We start from the raw sequence: 24,639 nt of genomic DNA on the forward strand, positions 1-24,639 counted from the left end.
ATATGTTACATATTCTGTTTGTTCAGAGCCACTGAACAAAATACCCGTCTCCTAGCTTAACTGCTTGGCTCCAGCAGTATGAACTGCTAAGATCCTACTACTTTTTTTTTTTTTCTTCTTCAAGTAATAGTAGCTACTGAATTCAAAGACCTCAAAAACATGAAGTGAAAAATCCACCCTTTTTTCCTGTCAATTATTTTTTACCTTTTTTTTTTTTTTTTCATTTGTTCATTCTTTCTTCAGGGAGAAACTCTTATTCCATTCCAAAAGTGAGGAGAAATCTCCAAAGGGAGCCTCTTCTGATAATCAAGTCTGATTTCCTATATAACATGGGTCATGGGACCTCTTCTGATCAATTAGCATTTGAAATAGATATTTTTTCTTTAATCTAATCCTAATTTAAATATTGCTAAGTGGTTAGGTGCCTATCACAGTTCTTACTGAGCTTTTCCAGTGTTAATTAATCTGACTATTAAACTCAAACTTGGAATTGCAGGTTTTAATTTAGCTCCATGCTTTATATGTTCATCTTCTCTTCATTTTGTCAGCTCTATTGCAGATTCTATTGTAGGAGATTGTTTTCAGTGTAGATGTCTCATGTTATGGTGATGTTTGCACACAGTTCCAAGTGATTAGTTGAATAATCATGGTTTAGCGAGTTAATGCTTTTTGGATGAGTTGTGGTAACTGATGGTAAGTGTTTGAAAAGTGACTGCACATACAAAAGAAAATTTGGGCTTGAATCATTTTCAAGACATGTTTACTAAAATAATTCAGCTATTTGCTACAGTATGAAATACTTTCAGAACAAAATTCCCAGGCTGCTCTTTGCATTTTCTTAATTAAAGTAAGCAGACTGAATTCATTGAATAACTTGCCATATCAGAGGCTTTCCAATTTCCTCTTATTCATTGACCAGAGAAGAATTTTCCTCAGTTATTTGCTGCTTAACATTACTCTTAATGTTATGAATTACTACTCTTGAGGTATGAATATATGGATGGAATATGGTTATATACCTCTGCTTTTTAAAAGCACATATTAGGCAATACCTATAATAAATCTTAAACCTTATTTTGCCCTGAAATTCTTCCTCAAGCTTCCTCTGTCTAAGGAAAGAGTTACTTGAGCTTCTTTCATGCTAGAATAATTTGTTAATCTTAAAAGCTTTATGAGGATTTGAATAAATACAAGTAGCATTGCTCTTCAGGTTCTCATTTCCTGGTTCTTCACTTATTCTCACCCTTATGCCATTCCCTAGTCATCATTTTTTGCTCAATAGTGTTTTCGGTGACGGTATTCAGGTGAGGCAAAGGATGAGAATGACAAACGGTGAGCAATGTTTCAGCTATGCAAAGTTGTAGCACTGTAGTAAAGAATATGCAGCTATGGGTTGAACTGAGGAAAGAAAAATACTGTTAATAATAAAAGAGAGATTTAAGGATGGTCATTGTCTTGCTTTGTTCCTAATTTACTTACCATTATACTAATTTTAGCCTTAGTGGTATCAGTATTTAAACTTGGTTTTAATATCTTATTTGCTTTTCTGATAATATCCATCAGGGTAGCCACAGTTGCTTTATACTTTCAAATAAGCACTTCTGATCAGAAACCACGTAAGTGAAGATAACTTGGTAAAGATTTTTAAGAGTGCTTTAAAGATATTAAATATTTTGTTAATTTTAAACAAAATAGATTGCTCACAAAGAACAAAATCTTGTTCTAGTATTATAGCTCCTGTATAACAACATCCAGAAGACTAGTATTTTAGAAATGAATAGGTGAATAAACTGAGAAAGAAGTAGAAATGACTTTAAATAACTTGAATGTTTTGAAATTGATTGAGTAGCTTAGTATACCATTAATCTATTACTGACAATATTAGAAGAGTTTTATGAACTTTACTGTATTCACCGATTTACTGTGTACAGCAATTTTAGTAAGACTGAAGGTCATTGTTTTAAGATTGGTTATTGGATCAAAGGCAGATGTTGTACTTACTTTAAAGGGCTTTAAAATCTTCCAGAAAACACAGTATGAGAAAAGTGATACTATAATTTACTCATTCATTGGAAAATAAGGATAGCTGCTTTTTAAAAATCCGTATCACTGGTAGAAAACATTAACATTTTGACTATCAAGAATATTGTGTGCTAAATCATTCACTTTTCAAAAAGGTCAAGTCTTTATTTGCAATAACTGACAACATCCCGTAATATACAGATATATTTAGAACTTTAAAATGTTTGAAATTTCTACTGAAGCTTGAGAAATGACAGGATGCCACAAGGATAGTTTTGGCTTATTTTCAAAGTTTGATGATTATCAAGAACCATTTTTTACGCAGATTTTTTTTTCTGTAGGTACTCAAAGACATTGTCAATATGAAACTCAGGTTGTTTTTGAACTGCAGATCTAAGCTGTCAGAAGTGCCACTGAAGAGGTGAGTAGTTCATAACTTTTCTTACAAGTATATGATCTCACTTGAATTAAGGAAAAAAAGCCTTAATTGTACATATTCCATTGAGAAAGTAAAAGTGGGTGATGTATATGGTTTCTTCTGTTGCATTAATTATTTTTTTGAATAAAAGTTGAATGTTGCTGAAGTAATTGTCTAGAAAAATTTCTAATTCTAAGAAATCAAACATTGCATAACAGAGGAGTGATCTAGTCCCTCAAATACCCCTGTCATAAACAATCCCTGTAGAAGTCAGCAGAGAGTCTTTCATGCCTGTGGACGCTTGTAGAGATTATCTACCTAACTTGGTCACATCTTGATTTTTACAGATTCAGTACACTAAATTTAAAGATAAAACTTGTCTGAGTAATGTACAGTCTATACTGGCGAATTCATTTTAATTCATTAAGGACCCAGAAAGCTTTAAATTGAATTTTCTCTTAACTGGCTATAAAGAGTAGGGTTCACCAATTCAGTTACAGACATTTACACTGAAGTGAACTCCCCAGAGAGGACTTCTTTCCTTCTAAGAGACACATTTAACTATTGCTGTCCATCCCTTTGGCAGAAATTTTGCCTATAATCTTGTAATCAATGAGAGCTGATGATAGTGTCTACCCTTTATCCAGTAGACTAGAGAATGAATTAATTGTCCACAAGACAGAAGGCCTTAGTTTCTATTCAGCTTCAGAGAAAATGAATGCACATCTCTTATATTGCAAGAGTGTGACTTCGGAGTAACTTGTGTGAACATTGTTGTGATCACTTTTAAAGCTAGCCACTTTGCAGGTTTTGGAGCTTGGGAAAGGTGAGAAGAAGAAGTGTTCTGGGACCTGCCCTGAGGACAGGTTGTGTTTTTCTCACAGCAGTGTTTTTATTTGAAAAGCCTCCATGTACAGCCTAGTCCAAATACTTTGTGGGAAAACTCCATTCTTCTTACCTTTTTACTTTTTTAAAAAAAAACAACTGTCATAGTAATTAAATGTTTTGTGTTTTTTTCCATATGAAGTAATAATAGCTTGCTACTTTCATTATGATGGAGAAAGATGGAGATCTTCAGTGCTCATCTTTCTCTGTTCTGATTCTTCTCATTTGCTTGGATATCACTAGAGGGAGGGAGGGAGGGAGGGAGGGACATTGGAAGAACATTGTATCTGCAACTCAGCCTTCATACTTAGTTAACATGGAGCGCTTTTTTTAACACTTCTTTTTCAACAGCTTCTATCGTTTTGTTCTGGAACCAGAATTAATGTATGGGATCAACAAACACCTTCCTTCTGAACCTGTGGCAAAATTCTTAGAATTGCCAGAATCGCTGCTTTTGACTCTAAACATGATCACTCCTGAAAGCTGGTTGGTTGAAGCAGTAAACAGTTCCTGTGATCTTGATAACATTCATTTACAGGATGTAAGTAATTATTTGTAAACATTATAAAACTTGTATTGGACCTTTAACCTCAAGAGGGAAAAGGAATCACAGAATCACAGAATTTCTAGGTTGGAAGAGACCTCAAGATCATCGAGTCCAACCTCTGACCTAAAATGAAATCTTGTGAGATTTTTGTCTCTGTTTTCCAGAAGTGCTTTCTGTGCTAATTGATAATTTGGTCAGTATTTTACTATTTTTATTTTCATTGTCTGTTTTTCCACATTCTCCCTTTCTCTCTCCCTCTTTTTTTTTTCTCTCTCTCTCAAAGAAGAGTCTTTAAAGAAATCAGTGAAAAGAAACACAGAATGCATAATACAAATAAAAGTACTTTATCTGCTATGTTGAGCTTTTAATGTTTATGGAAGTATGCAGGTTTTTTGAGATTAAAAAAAAAAAAAACAACACCTAAAAAAGGGATTCTGTGTGTTGTGTTATTTTTCTATTTCTCTTTACTTTTTTATTATGTATTTTTGGTAGAAATAGGATTAACCTGATTATATCTTAAAGTAAACCTGAGTATATTGCTGCTTATTAATATAGATAAAAACATAGATTTTAATATTTAACCCATTTTTAGTTTAGATTTTTTTTTAATTATGTGAATTTGGAAGGTGTATCATAAAAGTGAAGTTTGGGATTTATCTTACCAAAGCTGAGATGTCTCAGCTTTCCCAATAGTCTATGGAGAGAAGGTTCTTCTAAATTTGTCCTTTTTATCTTGGATACCGATTTTAACATTGAGAGAAGTTCCCTCTGGAGGAGCCTTTCTCTTATTTTTGACAGTTGAAGTTAGGTGAGATAAATCCCAAACAACATGCTTGTCATTGTAAAATGTTACTTTTTCCACATAGTTAAGTGATGTAATCTAGTAAAACATTCCTTTCACAGATAAAAGGGACTGTTACAGCAGAATATGAACTGGAATACATATTGCTTGAAGGACATTGCTTTGATGTGACAACTGGACAACCTCCTCGAGGGTTACAGTTCACCCTGGGCACAAAAAATAATCCTGTCATGGTTGATACTATTGTGATGGCCAACTTGGTAAGTATTAAGTACAAAACAGTCATGCAAAACCAATTGCACACTCCTCGTGAGTATTCTGTATGAGATTTTTGTTCTTAATAGAGAAATCCATTGTTGTTCTAAATGGAGAAATCCATTTCTCTGTGTTGCAAAATTATCGATGTTAAAAGTAACAGCAGTATCCTGGAGTTGAGACCATCCACAAAAGATATGCATCTCTGATTTACCCAGCTTTTTCCTCACACTGTTAAAATCCAATATAGATTTTAGTTTAGCTTAATTTTAGACCCTTACCTGAAGTGCCTAATGTTGGAGTCTCATTGTCTTAAGTAAATAGTAGGAGGTAGATATCCTCAGATGAAGATTCCACCAATAAACATAAGGTACAAATCACTTTCTGATTAAAATAACCATTTTTGTTAAAAAATGATCCAAGCAAAGAAGGCTCCTATTTTAGTTCAGTTAAGTGCTTAAAGCCTTTGTGGACAAATCCACACCTCAGAATTCCTCTGGTCACCTGAATTATTTCTATTGGCATCAGTTTGTAGAGCAGAAGATCTTGTGATTCCTGAAGTGAAAGACTTACTTTGTCTTGTCTAAGCTAATTTGATAGAGAAAGATCAAAACTTCAGTGAATAAGATCTGTCACCTATCTGCCATTCTCAGTTCTCTGTGAAAATTGTATCACAAAGAATGAAATGCTTAATAAACTGTGAATCTTTGACTTTTACACAAGTACTGAAAACTTTCTCAACAGCAGAAGGTGTTCAACATGATGAAGCTTCCATGTTTGTTTCCAAAGCTTGTTTCATCTGTCTTTCACACAGTGATGCCTGTATGCAATATTCCTAAATTGGAAAAGAGTTGTGTTGACTTTAAAGTTGTTACAAACAAAAAAATTTAATTTCAAAGAAGCTTTTCTGCTTAGAGTCTATTTAATAATTCATGTCTTTACTGCTCACTTACTGTTTTAGATGAAGATTTTATATATGCTTCAAATTCAGCTAGAAACAAACAGAACACATTAATATGGACATACAGGAAAGGTGATACTATGCCATATTACATGCAGGATTAGGGTATCAGTAGGTAGTGTTTATCGACCTTGGCTGCAGTACCAAATGTTCTGTAGTCGATTTTTGGGTATTTACATGGTTGATTATGAAACACTGACAGAACAATTGCCTGTCTTTTTACTTTTTCATAGGGGTATTTTCAGCTGAAAGCAAATCCAGGTGCTTGGACACTGAGATTGCGTAAAGGGAAATCTGAAGAGATTTATCAGGTGTTTTCGTAAGTATTAATCTGTCCTTAGGAAACAAATGGATCTGCTAAAGTTCAACATATTTTGAAAAGATCTGACAGTACTGAAGAAAAATGAACAAAAATAAAATGAAAAAGTAGAACAGGAACCAAATGATGATTCAAAGTTTATAACAGATGCCTTAATTCCTGATAGTGGAAGGGGAAGAAATTATAAAACATAAAAACTAAATTTGAAAGTGTTCTTTTTCTGGGTGATTTTTCATAAAATCGAGTTTACTACCTACTAATTTTACTGCACACCTGCAAAGCTAAGTAGCAAAATAAAGAAGTGTTTCATATAATCCCTTTGAGGATGATCTAGAATTGCATGTATACACTGAGAGGCTGGAAATAAAGTGGACTGTGTATGATAGATTATACTGTATTCCTAATATTTTAAATACTGTTATAATTTTTTTACTTCTGTCTGGAATCACATTTTCCAAAGCTGCTCAACCAGATTTGATTTATCTGTGACATTTTATCCATGCTTCTAGTCCAATACTGTTTTTAATCTTCCAATACTTCTGAGTAGAGGTGTCTATTGAATGATTGTAGTTTAATTTCAGACTACTTATTCTGCGATGGTGTTTTTCTACTTTCTGCTTCTTGCATTTCTGAAAAGACTGTTGAGATATTTTGTCTTAAGCATTGATCTTTTTCAATATAAATTTAGTATTAGTTGCTTTCTTATTTTGTTCAGTAAGTTCTCCACTCTGATAAGGCATCTCCTCTTTACATTGAGCTAGGCTGTAATTTAAAATTCGAAATTGCTTTTGTTTCCATAATTGAAAGACAAGATAGAACAGAAGCATTAAATATTCACCAGTGTATAGTTTTCAAAGTTTAAAGGCATGTTTTATTAAGAAAAAGGAACTAATCCACTCTACAGCTTTGTGTGGGATATACCTGACATAAAAAAAAAGTATTTCTCCATAATAAATGTGGATAGATATGTTCATAGTATTATAGGCCTTTCTCTCTTTTTTCTTTATGTTTTTCTAATTTCTGAGCTGAAAATTCTGAGTACAGTTCTTCCTCATGCAGAGGCTCTCCATATATCTCAGTCATCCTTGTTGCTCTTATTTGTGTCTTCTCTAGTTCTGGTCTGTCCTTTTGAATTGGTTGGCCGTAATTAAAGACAGACTTGTGGTGTAATAGCATTGGTAAATTTTTATTGCTTCGTTTTCTATTAAGTACTAATGCCTGATCTCCATTTAGTGCCTTGCTAGCCACTAAACTGGTATTCTACGAAATCTAGTCTCCAAGATCTCTTTCCTGAGAATTAATAGCTAATTTAAAGCTTCTTATAGCTTAATTATCATTAGGTTTCTTTTTTCTTGTGCAGCAATATCCATTAAATTCTATTAGTACATCAGTACTACTACTTTCATTAAATTTCATGTGCCTTTGTATCATTCTCTCGCTGTCAGAAGACTTCCCTGCATTTCTTCAGTGTTTTAGATTTGCATAAGGCCAAAATTCTATTTTAAGCTATAGTATACGTTATAGAAAAATACACAGTTACAGAAAGAAACATGCTTTGGCAATCTGGATTGCCTGTGCCCTGCCATGTTGCCTTTCCAGACGATGTTGGGGTATTTGAAGTCCACCATGAGAACCAGTCTGTGATCACAAGTCGCCTTCCAGCTTTGTCAAGACTTCATCTAATTCCTCTTCCTGATCAGGCAATTTTTACAGACACCCACCACAATATCACTTTAACCTCTCTGATCCTTACATAAACTCTGAATAGATTTATTGCTTCTTCCACGGCAAAGCTCTGTGCATTCAACCCATTACTTTGTGCCAGGTGCAAACCATCTTTTTTGACTTCTCAGCATAAGAAGCCTTTGAATCACTCACATCATGTGAGCTTCTCTGCCATTTTTGTGATCCTAATGAGATCGTAGCTTCATAACTACGAAACTTGTAATTTGTTCTGTTTATATCCCATCTTGCATGCATTCCCGGGCAGGCCCCCAGCCATGCTGCTTTCTCAGGAGAAGCGGGAGAGCCTTCCCTTAAGCACTTCCTCGTTGCTGACATACTTCTAGTTGTTCTTAGTCTTTGGTCAGCATTCCCTGACAAACCTGCTGTAAAGCCATCCTTTACTGTGGCCAAATTATGTATCAGGTAGATCCTACCTCTCCTCAGCAGTCCTTTTCCAATGAAGAAGGTTCAATAGCCATAGATGCCAAAGCCATCCCTGTAACACCAACTGTTTAGCTAGGTAGTTTCCCTGCATATTGTATGTCACAGGATAGATCTGTAGTATATGAGGGCTTCCTCTTGAAGCTTTGGATCCAGTCCATTGTAGAGAAACATCATAGTTTTATTTTACCTTCAGTTCTTGCCTTTTTTTTTTCCTCTCTCCCTGTAATTATGTGGACTAATATAGGTCAATTTTCTCATAAAATATTTATTATTACTTGGAAGTCAGGAACACAGTTCCATATGATGTTTAGTCAACAACTGGTATTATAAAACGAGAAAAACGATGACCATGCTTGCTGTTTTGAGTATTTAGTTAATGCATCAGTTCCAGTGTTACAGGGAGACATGTTAACAGGATATTAAGTTCCTTCTACTTGTTTGCAACTTTCAATTTATTTTGTTTAAGAAATGGCCTACAATCTGTTGAAAAGGCAGAAAAGCTCAGTATTTATCCTAAGAAGGTCACTTAATCTCCACCAACTGTAGCTATGTAAGATGCCAAATTTAATATTCAATTTTTAAAGTATATAAACTGATTTATGAAAGGTATTGTAAAAAAATGTAGTGAGCTGTAGTTGAATTAAAAAATAAAGCAAAGTGAAACAAAACCACTCTACTTTCTAGGTTGGTTCAAAGGAAACTTAAAACATCTGCAGTTTTTTAAGATATTGTTAAAGATTTTCTGTAAGAAGTAATAAAAATGAGCTTTACTGAGCCTGGCTAAGTTATGTATAATTAATACTTTATGACGAATCTAAAAAATAACATTTATTTAATGTAATTAGTACAAGCCATAGACTTAGAATATAACAGCTAAAGTATGTTTGGGGGGTTGTACCGGCATCTCTGATCTGCTTTTAATGATATCAGTATTAATAGTATCAAACTGCTGTCAGTACTCATGAAACTATTTAATAACATGGAATTTTGCCAAGAGTTATTGCAGGATATTCTTTATTCTTGTACATTAATCAGAGCCACTCCTGTTAAACTGTATTTGACCTGTTCTATTGAAGCCTGTACATTATAATGGGAGTTTTAGAGGAAATACAAGATTTTGAAGTCACAGCATGCTTAACTCAGTGCGTATTTTGCTTCTCTCATAGTAACATCTAATATACACGCAAGTAACTTATTTTCCTCTGTGTAAACACACAGCTTTTGAAATTAGCTTGCTTTTTTTTTTTTTTTTTTCTGTCAAATATGACAAGGATCATTATGTAGAAGCAGCCATACTTGTAAATCGGTGTTATCAATAAATTACCGTGAATGTTAGGAAAATTAAAATCAATATATCAGCCACAGTCTGAACTCTACTTGTTATTAGAGCTTGGATTCTGTGATGTCGATAGGGAAACAGGTAGGTATTGCAAGATAATAGTTCATTATAAAGATAGATAGATAGAGCCTCCTGCTGAAAATTTCATTTTTAAAAAGGCAACTGGGTATAATTTATTATATTTTGATGGTATGCAGACTACTTAACTGAGATTTGTATCTTTTGCAATTTGGACAAGGAGTTGTTTGTTCGTTCTGAGATTTGAAAGGGTCTCCATTGAAGTGTTTTTTTCTCCATAGGGAAAGTTATAATGTATTTGTGTTTAAAAGTGTGTAGGTATTTCGAAACAGATCAAGGCTGTGACCTAAATAGTCTGCTGGACATGTTTAGTTTTATTCAATAATTACATAGAAGTGATTTAGTTATTGTTAAATATTTAGTAGTGCCATCAGTATGCAAGGCATTTTGGTAAGATTTACAAACAAAGTTGTGCCTGCCTTCAGTGAGTTTATAAATTACCCTAACAGTGCCAACCGTGTTCATTAACTTTTGGACAAAGCACAAAGTCCTTACTGTATTTGTTAAAGGAGTTCATACATCATCGTCCCAGTTCTTCCAAACCAGGGGTCACATTCAGTGCGTTTTTCTTATGATCACTGATTTGAAATGTACATCGGTTACATTGGTAAAATGGCAACATGCTGAGTATCATGCACAGATACAAGAGGAAAGATCCTCCATAAGATTCAGAACACTCAGTTAAAATTAGAGGAGAGTGTGATGGACTCTCAGTTTTCTGTCAGATAGAAACTTCCTCAAAAGAAGTGAACATTGATAATGTAAATGAGTGACTAGGAGTCAAAATGAAGAGAAGTACTCAGTCGAGAAAAGAAAACAGTGTTACACTAGAAAATATAAAAAATACGAATGGAGAAACAGATAAATTATAGCAAGACGAGCATTAAGTGTAATTAATGGTAACTGTCATTATTTCCAATACATTGTTCATACTGGGACAGAAACTCATCACAATGAGCCCAGTGCGGAGTAAAACAGTTGTGAGCTCAGAAAGGTGGAGTTGACAGTGGGGGATCCAGAGAAGAGATTTGAGGAGACAAAAGTGATGTTAAATTCATGGCCAAACCAAACAGTTTGAGAGTATTTTAAATACTTTGGAAAACTGTCTTCATCAGTGGAGCTGCAGAGATAGCAACAGAACTCATAACATGGAAATTTTGAGGTAAAGGAGTGAATAAAAGAGAAAGTTTTGATTGTGGCAAAGCTAAGGGCAAAAGTAAGACCAGTTAAAATCATGACTGTGCTAGCTGCTGCCATTTCTGCTGTCAACAGAAAGAGTTTGGCTCTTGTTTTACTATTTTAGAGCTTTTTAATTGCAGTACTTACGGTGGAGATCAATGCCCTTTTATATTGAGTGCTGTGATAAGAAGACAGTTCTTGACTGACTGTTCATATATGCAGTATTTTAAAAGTGTGAAAGTAAAACTGAATTGGTGGAAAGGTCAAGATAATTCTGAACATTGTTTTTTTGCAAAAAAATCTATGAAACTTAGTGATCATAGGTTTTAGGGAAGCGTATAAATAAAAAATACAGATAAATATATAAAATCCTATCACTTTTAGGTAAGTAAAATGAAACAGATTGAAGAAAAAAAAAAGGAGGGGGTAGCAGATCACTTTCTTAAACCAAGGTTTTGTATGTGTAGCTGTAGCAAGGGGAAACCATATAATGGCATTAAAAGAAAGAAAGGATTGAAGGAAAAATATATGGAGACATAAGAGGTATAAAATTTGAGAATTATGCTATTACACTGCAACACAGAGAGACAGCAACACTTCTCATACTTCTTACTGAGCGGATGAGTGCAGTTTAGAGATGCCTGAATAGCTTTAAATTGATGTTTGGGGGCAAAATGTTCATGTGGTGCATTGCTTAAAGCCCTGTCTGTTACCAAAACCAACCGTTTTTACCAGCCTTACTCGTTCAGCACTGTGATGAAGCTTTCACCAGACCTTTTAAAGTAGATTTATTTTAAAAGTACATTTAGTGCCATCACAAAGCAATTTTCAAGATTTTTTCCATATTTGAGAAATGAAATGTAGTTTAATATTTTAATACAATATGTATCTGTATAATGCATAATAATATATTCAGCTCTAGATTGCTGCGTTTTTTCATTGGTTAATAAAATTTCCTGTAAAAATTCAAATTAAAAAGTGAGGATTAAAACTGAGGGCAATGACTAGGTATGAATAAAGCTCAGGAAGTGTCTGAAGTTAGGATGTAATTAGGTGCAAGTGAAGAAATTTTGTTTCTATAAATACAAGCAATCCTAAACCTTATCCTCTAATTAAACACAAGTGATAATGCATGTTTTAATGAGTTAGTACATTTGCACATTTTTTTTCCCCTCACAGCCATGAAGGAACAGATTCTGTAGCTGACCTGGCTGATGTTATTGTGGTATTAAACAACTTCAGAAGCAAAATTATCAAAGTTCAAGTATGTAAAGAGATATTTTGTCTGCACTATTTCTTTATATATGACTAAAGCTCACATGTCTTAGGCTATATTTAAATGGCACAAATATGCTGGAACATATAATTTAGACTTTGTAAATTTAAATAAGAGAAGGGTACGTAAATTAATCTGGTTAATTTGATAGAGTCAGGTTGTACTAGTTATGTGGGAGATTGTTAAATAGCTATTAAAACAGTACATCTGTCTACATAACATATATAGGATTTAATTCATCTACTTTAAGGTGTCTAAGACTGGTCTGTAGTCTGAATTAGGTGCTGTAAACTCCTTCTCTGCTTAATAGAATGAGAAAGACAGTCCAGAGGACTGACTTCTCATCGCAGCTTAAGACGATTTAAAACAAGGGATGATCACCTCTTGAGGCATCCGGTTCTGCCCTGGGACTGGGGATGGACGTAAAGTCCCTTTGAAGTCCAGATTCCAAAATGGAAGCTAAAATTAGGCATGATGAATTCTGCCCTAAGTTGTCAAATCTGTGTAAATGAAATTACTTTAAATATATATCAAAAATAAAGAAACAGAAGTTACATTATGTAAATAGTATTTTGTTTATGTGTACTTGGTATGTCCTATCTTAATATCAGAGAAGCAGAGAGAACTATATTAACATAAATAGAAAGAAGTATTAAAAAATTATTTATTTCCTGAGTTTCTTCCCCAGTTCTCTAATTGAAAGTTTCCAGAACCTTAAGAAAACAAGTAACATTCTGGAGGGTGAGGAGACTGCCTTTAAACTACAGAGAAGGGGTAAAGGGTGCCAGCCTGCTTTAAATAGGAAAAATATTTTATATGAAAAGTGGTGCATTTTAGAACCACTTCAGTGATATCTAGGATATGGCTTCAGCACCATTAGTTAAAAGGACACTTAGTGTGAAGAGAAGTCTGCAAGTGTTAATTTGACAGTGTAAACATGAGAAACTGCTATGGTTGTAATAATATATTCAAACACCTAGTTTTGGAAGGTGTTTGGATTTCAGAAATATATATTTTTAATCAAGGAATATTATATATATATATATGTATATATATATAAATTAAATATATATATATATATATATATATATATTAATCAAGGAAATCAATATTTTTTAACCAAGGTCAGCAAACAAAATGAGTTTGGCACCTTATTTAGTATCTGAATAAGACAACAGAAATGGCTTAAGTTTTACAGGAGAGTGTTTCAGACACGGATTTGTCACCTTCCCCTCGTGAAGGGATTATGAGAATCAGGTTTCCCTTCAATACACGGTGCACCACCCTGCTACTCTTCTGTCCACTAATGTCTGTATCACAAAATCACACCTTTATCTTCTGTCCGGGAGGAAAATGAGCTGTGATACTTTGCTTCTTGTTACAATATGTTCTGTACATAGTTTGAAAGTATGAAATGACATTTTTTACAGTCCAGTTTAACACAGTTCAGTAACTATTTTGCTGAAGTAGGAATTGGTAAGATGTTAGTCAGGCTCACCAGTAAGTCCACCATTGTTTGATAGCATAATTGAAGTAGAAATTATTATCAACTAACTTCCCAAATAACATAAATTCATTTATCTTACGTGACTAGGTACAGAAAAAGCCTGATAAAGTGAATGAAGATCTCCTTACTGATGGAATAACAGAAAAAGGAAATTTGGAATCAGTTACAAGGTAATAAATAAATTGTTTATATTTTAACTCTGCCAGGATGTGTTTATTATTCCTCATACTGTAAGCGTTCCTTAGTTGATAGTGATACAAACATGTGAAAAGACCTGATGTCTCCCCAAGGGATTTATAATATAAATTAAAAGGGGGAAAGAGACAAGTTATGATGTCTTGTACATCTCTTTATTTCCTTTTTAATCCTTTCTTTCCATTTCTAGTTCCTGCTCATTTTCTCCGTCAATGTTATTATTGTTTTGCTGTGGCAGGGAATCAATCTCAATATGTGTAATGTGTTACTCATCAGTATCAACCTGAACATCAAAAAGCAGGCTATGATTCTATTTCTCTGCTGCTAGACAAAATTTATGAAAGCCCATGAAGTCTGTTTAAATGTGTCAATGAAATACCTCTTTAGGTTTGACTTTTGTAAATAGTTGTAATAAACTTTTCTGCAACCCCTCACCCAATAAAGTTCTTAGTTGATCTTCCCATTGATTCAAAGTTGTAGCTCAGGAGCATGAGCTCAAGTCTTGCAGTTTGTCTGCCGGCTTCTTCCAACCTAGAAACTTCTCATATATCCTTCCTCTTTAGTATGGAAAAAAGTCACAAACACTGTTTGGGACTAGGACCTTTGTGTTTGACTGAAAAAAATTGAGACTACAGTTGTTCCATCATTTGTCCTGAGTGAGTATGAGGTGTTCTTCCCAAAAGATTTTGGTATCATAGGGATGTGCAGAAGAAATAAAAACATAAGGGTATTCAGCTACTGTAGGATGAGTATGTCTTTTGTGTGTTTTCTGACTTGTGATTATTTACAATCTCAATGGTAATGTAGTAGTATTTTCTTTATGCTTATATAATAATTCAATTATTTTCTTAGTTTTTCAGAAGAAATTCCACCAGAAGAGAAGGAAAAGAAAAGTGATATTCTTAATATATTTTCAGTCGCTTCAGGCCATTTATATGAACGTTTTTTAAGGTAAGTAAAGGTTCAAAAAATTTAAGCAGCATAAAGAAGCTGACAAGGTGGTATGTTTTAGCCTAGCAGGCAGCTCAGCACCACACAGCCACTCACTCACACCCTCACCAGTGAGATGGGGGAGAGAGTCATAAAGGTAAAAGTGTGAGAACTGCTGGGTTGAAATAAAGACAGTTTAATAGGTAGAGCAAAAACTGCACATCCAAGCAAAGCGAAACAAGGAATCCATTCATTACTTCCAAACAGCAGGCAGGTGTTCAGCTACTTCCAGGAAAGCAATGCTCGTCATGAATAACAACAGTTACTTTGGAAGGTGAACACCTTAACTCCAAATGTCCCCCCCCCTTACTCCTTTGTCCCAGATTTATTGATGAGTGTGACACCACATGGTATGGGATATATCTTCGGCCAGCTTGGGCCAGCTGTCCTGGCTGTGTCCCCTCCCAGCTCCTGGTGCACCCCCAGCCTCCTCACTGACAGGGCAGCATTAGAGGCTATAAAGTGGCTCTGTGCAAGCACTGCTCTGCAACAGCTAAAACATCAGTGTGCTATCACCACTCTTTTCATCAAAAATTCAAAACACAGCACTCTACCAGCTACTGTGAAGAAAATTAACTGCATCCCAGCTAGTATCAAGACATAAGGCATAAAGAAGGACCAACTTCATCTCTGAGAACAAAGTATAGATGTTTAAAAATATCGCTGTTCTTTGAAGAAAGAAAAATGTTCTCCGTGCCTTTCATGAGTGCATGTGCTAGGTGCGAACAAAAAGGATGAAGTTCAGACTCTCTTTTTGAAGACATAGCAGCAGTGACTTATTAGAAGTTGTATCTATCCACGTTAAGTCCAAACTATGGATCCTTCTGTGTGCATATGTGACTTCTATTTAATATCTCAGTGGACATGGATTATTCAATAAGCAATGATTGCTTTGAATGAATTCTTAGTTTGGCTTAATCTGTTTACCACTATTTCTCTGTTACTTTTCTTATTTCCATGAGTCATGCTTGTTTACAGATGTCAGATCTAGTGATTTTCATTTCCTGAATGGCAATTGCACAATTCTGTCATGCATATCTTTTTGGAAAGTAGTATTTTGTATGTATTAACTATTATTTCTTAGTAGTCAGACAGAATTTAAATGTCTGCATTTCTTTCCTTCAGACTTCAAGAGCCTTCATAAAAGGAAAGACTTGTTTACTGTAAAGGAGAGAAAATTAATTTTTAAATATTTTGCATGCTTCTTTAATGTACTGTAAGGTTTATTACTCCATGATTTTTAAAGTAGACTTGACATCTTCACACGCTTCACAAGTTATTGCTTATCTGTCTGGTTTCACCAAACAAATGTGAATTACAAAGAATGGAACCCAAAATAAGGATTTCACTTTTTTCACATACCTGAACTTTTTTTTTCTTCTTTTTAGAGTTATCAAGGGTTTTCTGAACAGGATCTTAGCTTGAACCATGCTTTCTCTTTCTCACTGGTTTTCTTTTCAGCAACCAATTAAACTCAATATATTCTAAAATAAATAATCTCAGTAGCCTAGTTAACATTAGGGATTAATCGTTATTCTAATTTATTGTCAGGCTCCTCTTTCACGGTAAAACTTGTTAACAGATCCACTTTTGAAACTTTTTTCTAATACTGCTTGTTCAGGATAGATCAAATACATCTATCTCAAAGTGGTCTCGAACGTGTGCTTTTTAAAGCTTTTTTATAGATATGTTATAGATAATAGATATAAATTTCCACTTAAGCTGGGTTAAGAAAAGTTACAATTAGAAAGTTTCAGCACCGTTCAGGTGCAGTTGAAATATAATGACCTGTGTATATCGGTTTGCTCATTATAGGCTTTTATTTCCACAGAATTATGATGCTTTCTGTTCTACGTCATACAAAAACACCAGTTAAATTTTGGTTTCTGAAAAACTATCTCTCCCCAACATTTAAGGTAGGAGAAACATCTTTCTTTAAAATTTTAAATACTTACAAAAATTGTTACAATTGAGAAAATATATAATTAAAATTTAAATTTGTGGTTGGAAGTGACGTCAAGTGTAAGTTTCTTCTTTTCTGGAACCCCAAACCCAGTGATAGATTACAGTTCATTATCTTCTGATATCTATGAGCCTGGAATAAACGCTTTTTATATTTGTAGAGCTGAGGATACTTCTAGAATTAAAGAAACATTTAAAAATAATAATTTATGTGATCAGTAAGGTCAACAGAGCTACAACTGTGTCAAGTCTTTGTGTGTCACATAAACTTAAAGTTTTTGGATCTTCTTCTAGGATGTTATTCCTCACATGGCGAAAAAGTACGGATTCAAGTACGAATTAGTACAGTATAAATGGCCTCGCTGGCTTTATCAGCAGACAGAAAAGCAACGAATTATCTGGGGCTACAAAATCCTTTTTCTGGATGTTCTTTTCCCTTTGGCTGTAGATAAAGTAATATTTGTTGATGCTGACCAGGTAAGAAAAAATAAAACTGTATAAATGTATGAGGAATTTGTTTTGGTTTAAATTGATCCAGTTTGATTCCCTGTGGCCATTCCGTCCAAATGTTGGTCTCATAGGACTGTTGCTGTTGCTGTACAAACAGAACCAGTAGTGTTGCAGAACATGAAACAAAACAACGTCACTTGTCTTTAGTTGTGTAGAAACTAAGAGTCTCATCAGAGTGAGTTGCTGAAAATTCCCTCTAATGTCCATGGAGAAACAAAGGCACCTGGAGAGATAGGTGTGATCTTAAAGGTGCATTTCATTAAGGGCTTATTGGAATGATTCAATTCCTGGGCTGATTGTCTTCTCCACTGGCTGTGGAAGGGGTCTGAGGTGATTACTTCAGACTATTTGACCAACAGACTAATTTTTGAGATGAATTCTGTCTCTTTTGTTACTGAATTTGCATTCAGTCTTTCACTCAGAAATGAGTATTGTATAATTTAATGAAAGGTAGCATGCTTCAATATCAGATAGGATATTGAAGAGTCTGTCACATGGTTATTAAAAATCTCAGAAAAAATATTGTCTATTTTGATGCTTTTCCAAAGCTTGGGATAAATTAAATTCAGATGTAGCAATGCAGACTGCAGCTTTCTGCCATTTCATCTGTATAATGTATTTTTATTGGTTTTCTGTCCTAACTACTGTAAGGATTTCTCTGCACTCTAAAGTAGAAGAAATTTTTTACCACTGATAAATTAGGTTGGTGGGGTTTGATGAAAGAGTGGTCAATTAGTAAAGAAAGAACATTTGTAAAATGGACTTGTAACCTATTTTTAAAAGTACATTGCTGTGAGGTACAAAGATTTTCAAATGATGCCTTAATTTTTGAGTGTCCAAGCTAATATAACAGATAAGAATAATTTTTTAGAAGGGAGATTCTCAATAGATTTTCAAAGTTATTCTACTGTATTAAGGGAGTTTAATAGGGGGCAATCAGAACAGAGGCCCATAAATTAAAATTAATTTGTTTTATTTAATTTACTTTTTCAATGTGTACCATAGTTGTCCACAGAATACACATAGATTTTTTCTTGAACTAGAATTAGGTGAATATAATTCCAATGGAATACTTTATTTACACTGTATTGTTCTAGTGTCACAGTTTTATTAAAAAAATAAACTTTGGTCAGTTTGCTGACATAACTACCCTCATATGCACACGTTAAAAACACTCTTAAGTAATAAAATGCTTTTATTCTTATTTAGATTGTGAGAAGTGACCTGAAAGAACTCAGAGATCTAGATCTAAAGGGAGCTCCTTATGGATACACGCCGTTCTGTGACAGCCGTAAGGAAATGGATGGGTACCGTTTCTGGAAATCAGGGTACTGGGCATCGCATCTTGGGAAAAGGAAATACCATATTAGGTAGGAGAAATTCTACATATTTTAATGCAGTTTGCAGAAATGATTCATATCTAGGTCTTGGTAGTGAACAATGAAGTGTTCACAAGCAGTTGCCTTACAGTCATTCTCAGCAAGAGATGAATTTTTCTAAATTCAGATGATACATTGATTTCACCTTTTTTTTTTATTGTAACTTCAGCTATTAAAATAATATCATCTTAGCATCTGAATAGTTTTTGCTTTCTTGTTACTTTTTAAATTAATGTTATCAAAAACACCATGAAACTGCAAGTCTTGATTCATATTTTTTTTTCTTTGTAGTGCCTTATATGTTGTGGATCTTAAGAAGTTCAGAAAGATTGCAGCAGGAGATAGGCTTCGGGGCCAGTACCAAGCTCTTAGCCAAGATCCAAACAGTCTGTCAAATCTAGATCAGGTATATTTAGGTTTAAGCAATTAAGTTTTTCTTTATCTTTCTCAGTATGCATGGAATAACTTTTTATCTCAATGCATGTTATATAGATGTCCTGGTTTCAGTTAGCACAGAATTAATTTTCTTCCTAGTAGCTGGTGGAATGCTGTGTTTTGACTTAGGATGAGAAGAGTGCTGATAACACCCCGATGCTTTAATTGTTGCAGAGCAGTGCTTATACTAAGCCAAGGACATCTCAGCCTTTTGCTCTGTCCTGCCAACGGGCAGGCTGGGGGTGCAGTAAGAGCTGGGAGGGGACAGACCCCGGACAGGTGACCCAAACTAGCCAAAGGGGTATTCCATACCATCTGACGTCATGCTAAACAATATATAGGGGTGGCTAGCCGGGGGGAGGGGGCCGGACTGCTCGGGGTTAGGCTGGGCATCGGTCAGCGAGTGGTGAGCAATTGCATTGTGCATCACTTGTTTGTACATATTATTATTATTTCCCTATTATCACCATATTATTATTATTGTTATTATTGTTATTATTATTTTGTTATTATTATTTTCCTGTCTTATTAAACTGTCTTTATCTCAACTCACGGGCTTCACTTTCCATTTCTCTCCCCCGTCCCAGAGAGGGAGGGGGGAGGGTGAGCGAACGGCTGCGTGGTGTTTAGCTGCCGGCCGGGTTAAACCACGACAATAATTCTGAAACTATTTGCCTTTTTTGCTGTTGCAGAACATTTTTTTGGTGTCCATATGAGCACAGTTCAGAAAACGTAACAAAGTGATCATTACTTTAAAAAATGGTTTGATATGAAGAAAGGAAGGAAAAAAATAGCAGAGGGAACAAGTGTATTGCACTGCTTGCCTTTATATCTGTACTTGTTCTATGTACACTTGTGTGTTTTCTTAATTATAATCTTCTGTTCTGATAATGGTAATTACAGTCTTACCTAGCAGGTTTTTTAATTTTTATTTTCCAATTAATGTTAATTTAGTTTACTTAATCTAAGTGCTAATGCAGTCTTGTGGTTGCTGAGTCACCCTGGGTTGACCGGGGTCTTCATTTATGTAACTCCACCAATTTTTAAAGCTAGGTGAGATAAGTGAGTGTGCAAATCACAAGCGTGTAAGTACATTGTAGTCTCTCTCCTTTCTACTCCATTTAACAATTTTGTAAATTCACAACTTTAAGAGTTACTGTATTAAATTAGGAATCGTGATTTCATTTTAAGAGTCAGAGAGGCACAACAGAAAAACAACCTCTTTTCTCTTGAAATTGAGATAACGATAAAACATTTATTTGATCTTCCTAACATTCGTAGAATTGAAGTTTTTCAAAAAAGGAAACATTTAAATTAATGTTAAAATGTCTTGACACAGCATACTTCTATTTTAGTAGTTAGCTAGTGTAGTTTTTCCATGCTAATGACTATATTTGAATTAAATTACATGCTTTTTGTAACACAGCTGTATGTACTATTTTATTCTGTCACATTTAGCAATGTGTATTGGCAAATAAGACATGACTAATACTTACTTGAGTACTGACGTTTATTTTTTAACTGTTATGTAGGGGTTGTGCATGTGAAGGAGCTTATGAATGGATCTACCAATTACACTTATTATTTTTAACCATGGTCAGAGCACCCGTACTATAAGACTGCCTGGGATTCTTCTCTTTTGTAAATGCTATTGGCTACATTCAGCAAAATATTGGTTCAGTGCTTTCATTTTGATGAGAGTATTTGAATATACAATAAATGTGAAAAAAAATACAATTTTAAGTTAAGTAAGAAAGTTTAATCGCTTTTCCTTTTCATACTTAAGTTTCTGGAATCTGTCTTCCTAAAAGAAGGCTAACTTTACAGTAGTGTCATAATCCTGGGTTATGTGCTTTTGAGCATTTTTTGCAAATCAGAGGAATGGAAATATGGTTAAGACGCTTTAATAAATGCACATAGTGTAATTCTCCTAGGAGTACTTAGCATATGGCATGTGCTATCTGAACTGTAAGTGTCAGACAGCAGTATAAGTTATGTCAAACTAAGGAAAGACAGATAAGTCTTTGTAAGTACACAACAAAAATACTTGAGAAGTAAGAGGTGGACATTTTGAATGAAAATTTCAAAATGAAATTTTGAATCTACTTGAAAAAGAGTCAGATGAGCACATAGAAGGAGACCTAAGAACAACTTGCAGAAGTGGTATCAGACAAAAGATATTCTGTGGAATCTCTTCTGAGTAACTGTAGTTACCTCAAAACTCAGTTCTAATTTATGATTCTACAAACTTTTATAGGATCTTCCCAATAATATGATTCATCAAGTAGCTATTAAGTCTCTCCCTCAAGAATGGCTTTGGTGTGAAACCTGGTGTGATGATGAATCCAAGAAAAAGGCTAAAACAATAGACTTGGTAAGTTGGTTTTGAGTTAAATTAGTTTTATAGATTTAAAAAAAATATATTACAATTTTTGTGCCTTTTGATATATGCGTATGTGATATCACGGAGCCAGCCTTGCTGGAAGGTATTGGAACATGAGTTTCCTCTTGACAAATGCCTGAATACATACAACTTTCCTCCGTTCCTCCAAGAGCTATCCTGTATGCTCTGTACCAAATGTGCTAATGTTGAAGCTGAAAACTGTACTGAAAATTAAGTGCTGCCATCATAACTGGATAGGATCAGTTGTTTTCACTCCTGTACATGTATTTTTGTGTCTTTTCAGTTAAAATAAGTTGTGGTTTTTTTTTTTTTTTGTGTACTAAACTACACTAAAAAGTAAGAGATTGAAATATAAGTTACTAGACTATCTTTGAATCCTCTGTATCACGTCACTTTTTATTATGGTTTATAGTTTTATTATTTTGTGAAAGTAAATGTTTTATTTTCTAGATAACACTAGAGGAAGCATCACAAACTTAATAGATAACAGTTTTAATTTCAATGTGCTAATGTATACCTTGTATACCCCATGTATCTTTGTCTAGATATTAGTAGTCTTCTGGTAGCTAAGTCTCTACTATCCATATGGTCAGGAACACACAGAAAAAAATGAATTATTTACAATAAAATGTTTTAAACTAGTTAAAGGGGAGTAATTTACAATTTGTTTTCTGTGATTTTTTTTATGATTATCCAAGTAACTGACCTTGCATATTTTGTCTTTCAAAGGACTCCTAAATGCTAACAAGATTATTGTTAGGTACGAGATAAGTGAGCGCAAAGAAATATGTTTGAGCCTTCAGATATTTCTGTGGGCTGCTTTATATAAAATATCAGAATCTTAACCAGATATTTAAACTGAATCGTGATAAGAAAATATGGTAAATAGCAGTTCTCTGCAAAGTAGTAGGATTATTTTTTGCATAAATAACTTTTTATTATGCTTTACTATATTAATGTCAAGTTTCATTATTTGCTGCAAAGTAGTTTTTGTCTGAAGTTAAACTTATTTTTCACTTTGAAGTGAAAATTTTTCACTTATGAAACATTCAGATTATTGTACTAATCAACGTATGAATACATAGCAATAATGTGCGTTCTGCTGTATATTGTCAGTGACGCTGAGGAGCTGATCACTTAGAATTCCTTGGAGAGGTGCTGTTTTCACATTGGCTTTCTTTACATCTAATATGTTTCAAACTTTCAGTGTAACAATCCCCAAACCAAAGAACCAAAACTAAAGGCTGCTGCCCGGATTGTTCCTGAATGGGTTGAATATGACACTGAAATACGGAAGTTAATAGAGCAAATTGAAAAAGAGAAGAAAAAGCAAACATCGTTCGTTCAAAAAGGTAACTTACATGCATATTCATCTGGTAATTCTTTAAAATAATCTATTTGAAATGAAGGGTGGGATCAAAAGGCACATATATTGTGTTGTTGTAGTTTTCCCTTCAAGAAATTTTGCACTTGGAGTGAGAGTCACCCCACCTATGCTCCCCTCCTTTCAGATTTTACGCATCCTCTCCATGAATTTCCATATCACTGTCTCCTTGTCCAGTACATTTCTCCATCTTCAGACTGTAGTTTACAAGTTTCCCTGCCACTATCAGTCTCCAGTCTTGAGTCGGAGAACAAATGCCCTTTTTTAGTATAAAGGATGCTTAGTAGTTTTTATTCTTTGTGAAGGCTTATGGTCAACTTTTAGCAAGGCTCTAAAAATGAAGTGCATGTTGTTGAGTTGACTCTCTTAGCAGTAAATAGACAATAAAGAGCTTTCTCCACGTTTTACAAAACCAATGATTAAGTTTCTATGTAATGGTGATACGATTTTTTTCCTTGGTTACAGGTTTGAAGCATGATGAACTTTAGCATCACCTGTAAAAATCAATGGTGACAGTGCAATAGTCTTCTGCTAAAGACTGAGTGGAAGTTTCGAAAGCTGCATTGGCACTATTGTTAACATTCTTCAATGTGAAGTGAAATATTTTATAACTTATGGTGTTATTTAAAAATGTTAAATGAAATGTAAAGAACAGAAGAGACAAATCAACAGGTACTTGCTTTTATTTAAACCAGTGTAGAGTCTCTTTCCTTGTTTCTTTGTTTTTCTTTTCCTTCTCTAAAAGACAGTTTGCCCAGAGAATTTTACACTATAAACTATGATGTGTTCAACTCCTCAAAGATTTACCTTGTCAGCAGCTGGGGGGAGCAGTATTAAATATGTATATGAAAACTGTTTTGTGCGTATTACATGCATTGAGTAAATGTATTTAAGTATAAAGAATTTTGGTTATATATCCATAGTTTTGTCCTTGAAGAAATGCTGTGGTCACAAGAAAAATTATCTTTGTAGCAAAGACATGATACAAAAAATAGCCTGAACAATTTAGACCGCAGGAATCTAAATCGACTTCGAAGCTTACTGAAGCAAGGAATGTAATTACTCATTTTTTATACAGGATTGCTGCACTTTTACTACTAACTTGAAATAAACCATTTTTGATTCTTAAGGTCCTTTTGGTCACTTAAGTAGTATGCTTTAAGATTCCATTTTGTGTTTTTTGGTTAAGATAACTTTTCCAACCAGCCTGCATTGAATCAGAAGGTCAGTATCTGAAAGATGTTTCCACTCAGTTTTATCATTATTTTGTTCAGAAATTAAAATAATAAAATACTTGATTAATTTTGACTGTTGGTGTCTACTGTAATTTTATAAATACGTACTCACAAAAACTGTTGCTCTAATGGGCTACTGATATTCTGATCTCCAGAAACTGCAGTGAAAAATTCTTGCAATGCACATTTGAAAATAGAAATTTTGTTTCTTAACCTAGTACCTTCAGTATGTGCTCTGTTGCTTAGCTTGTGCTGATGTTCAAAATAGACTGGATGAGACCACAAATTCTTATAAGAAGAGCTTAATAAAGTATTTCAATCTAAATGCTTGTAATTATAAAAGATAATGTACTTTGCACTAAGTGGGTAAATCAATCATCAGTTGCAC

The 24,639-nt window shown here is 34.1% G+C and overlaps 1 protein-coding gene across 2 annotated transcripts in view; it reads left to right on the forward strand.

Annotated features, from left to right (window-relative positions):
• UGGT2 (UDP-glucose glycoprotein glucosyltransferase 2) overlaps nt 1–24,324 on the forward strand; it is an 86,248-nt gene extending 61,924 nt beyond the window's left edge. For both annotated transcript variants that reach the window (XM_038177664.2, XM_072032453.1), the window contains exons 26-39: nt 2,364–2,443; nt 3,677–3,866; nt 4,776–4,934; nt 6,124–6,209; nt 12,154–12,238; nt 13,845–13,927; nt 14,805–14,903; nt 16,774–16,858; nt 17,199–17,381; nt 18,624–18,784; nt 19,085–19,199; nt 21,486–21,602; nt 22,840–22,984; nt 23,482–24,324. In XM_038177664.2, the coding sequence (XP_038033592.2) occupies nt 2,364–2,443; nt 3,677–3,866; nt 4,776–4,934; nt 6,124–6,209; nt 12,154–12,238; nt 13,845–13,927; nt 14,805–14,903; nt 16,774–16,858; nt 17,199–17,381; nt 18,624–18,784; nt 19,085–19,199; nt 21,486–21,602; nt 22,840–22,984; nt 23,482–23,504 (1,611 nt within the window). In that variant the 3' untranslated portion in view covers nt 23,505–24,324. The remainder of the gene's footprint in view (nt 1–2,363; nt 2,444–3,676; nt 3,867–4,775; nt 4,935–6,123; nt 6,210–12,153; nt 12,239–13,844; nt 13,928–14,804; nt 14,904–16,773; nt 16,859–17,198; nt 17,382–18,623; nt 18,785–19,084; nt 19,200–21,485; nt 21,603–22,839; nt 22,985–23,481) is intronic.
• Nucleotides 24,325–24,639: the final 315 nt, after the last annotated feature.

This window comes from Anas platyrhynchos, chromosome 1 (genome assembly GCF_047663525.1).
Source record: "Anas platyrhynchos isolate ZD024472 breed Pekin duck chromosome 1, IASCAAS_PekinDuck_T2T, whole genome shotgun sequence".
Taxonomy (NCBI): domain Eukaryota; kingdom Metazoa; phylum Chordata; class Aves; order Anseriformes; family Anatidae; genus Anas; species Anas platyrhynchos.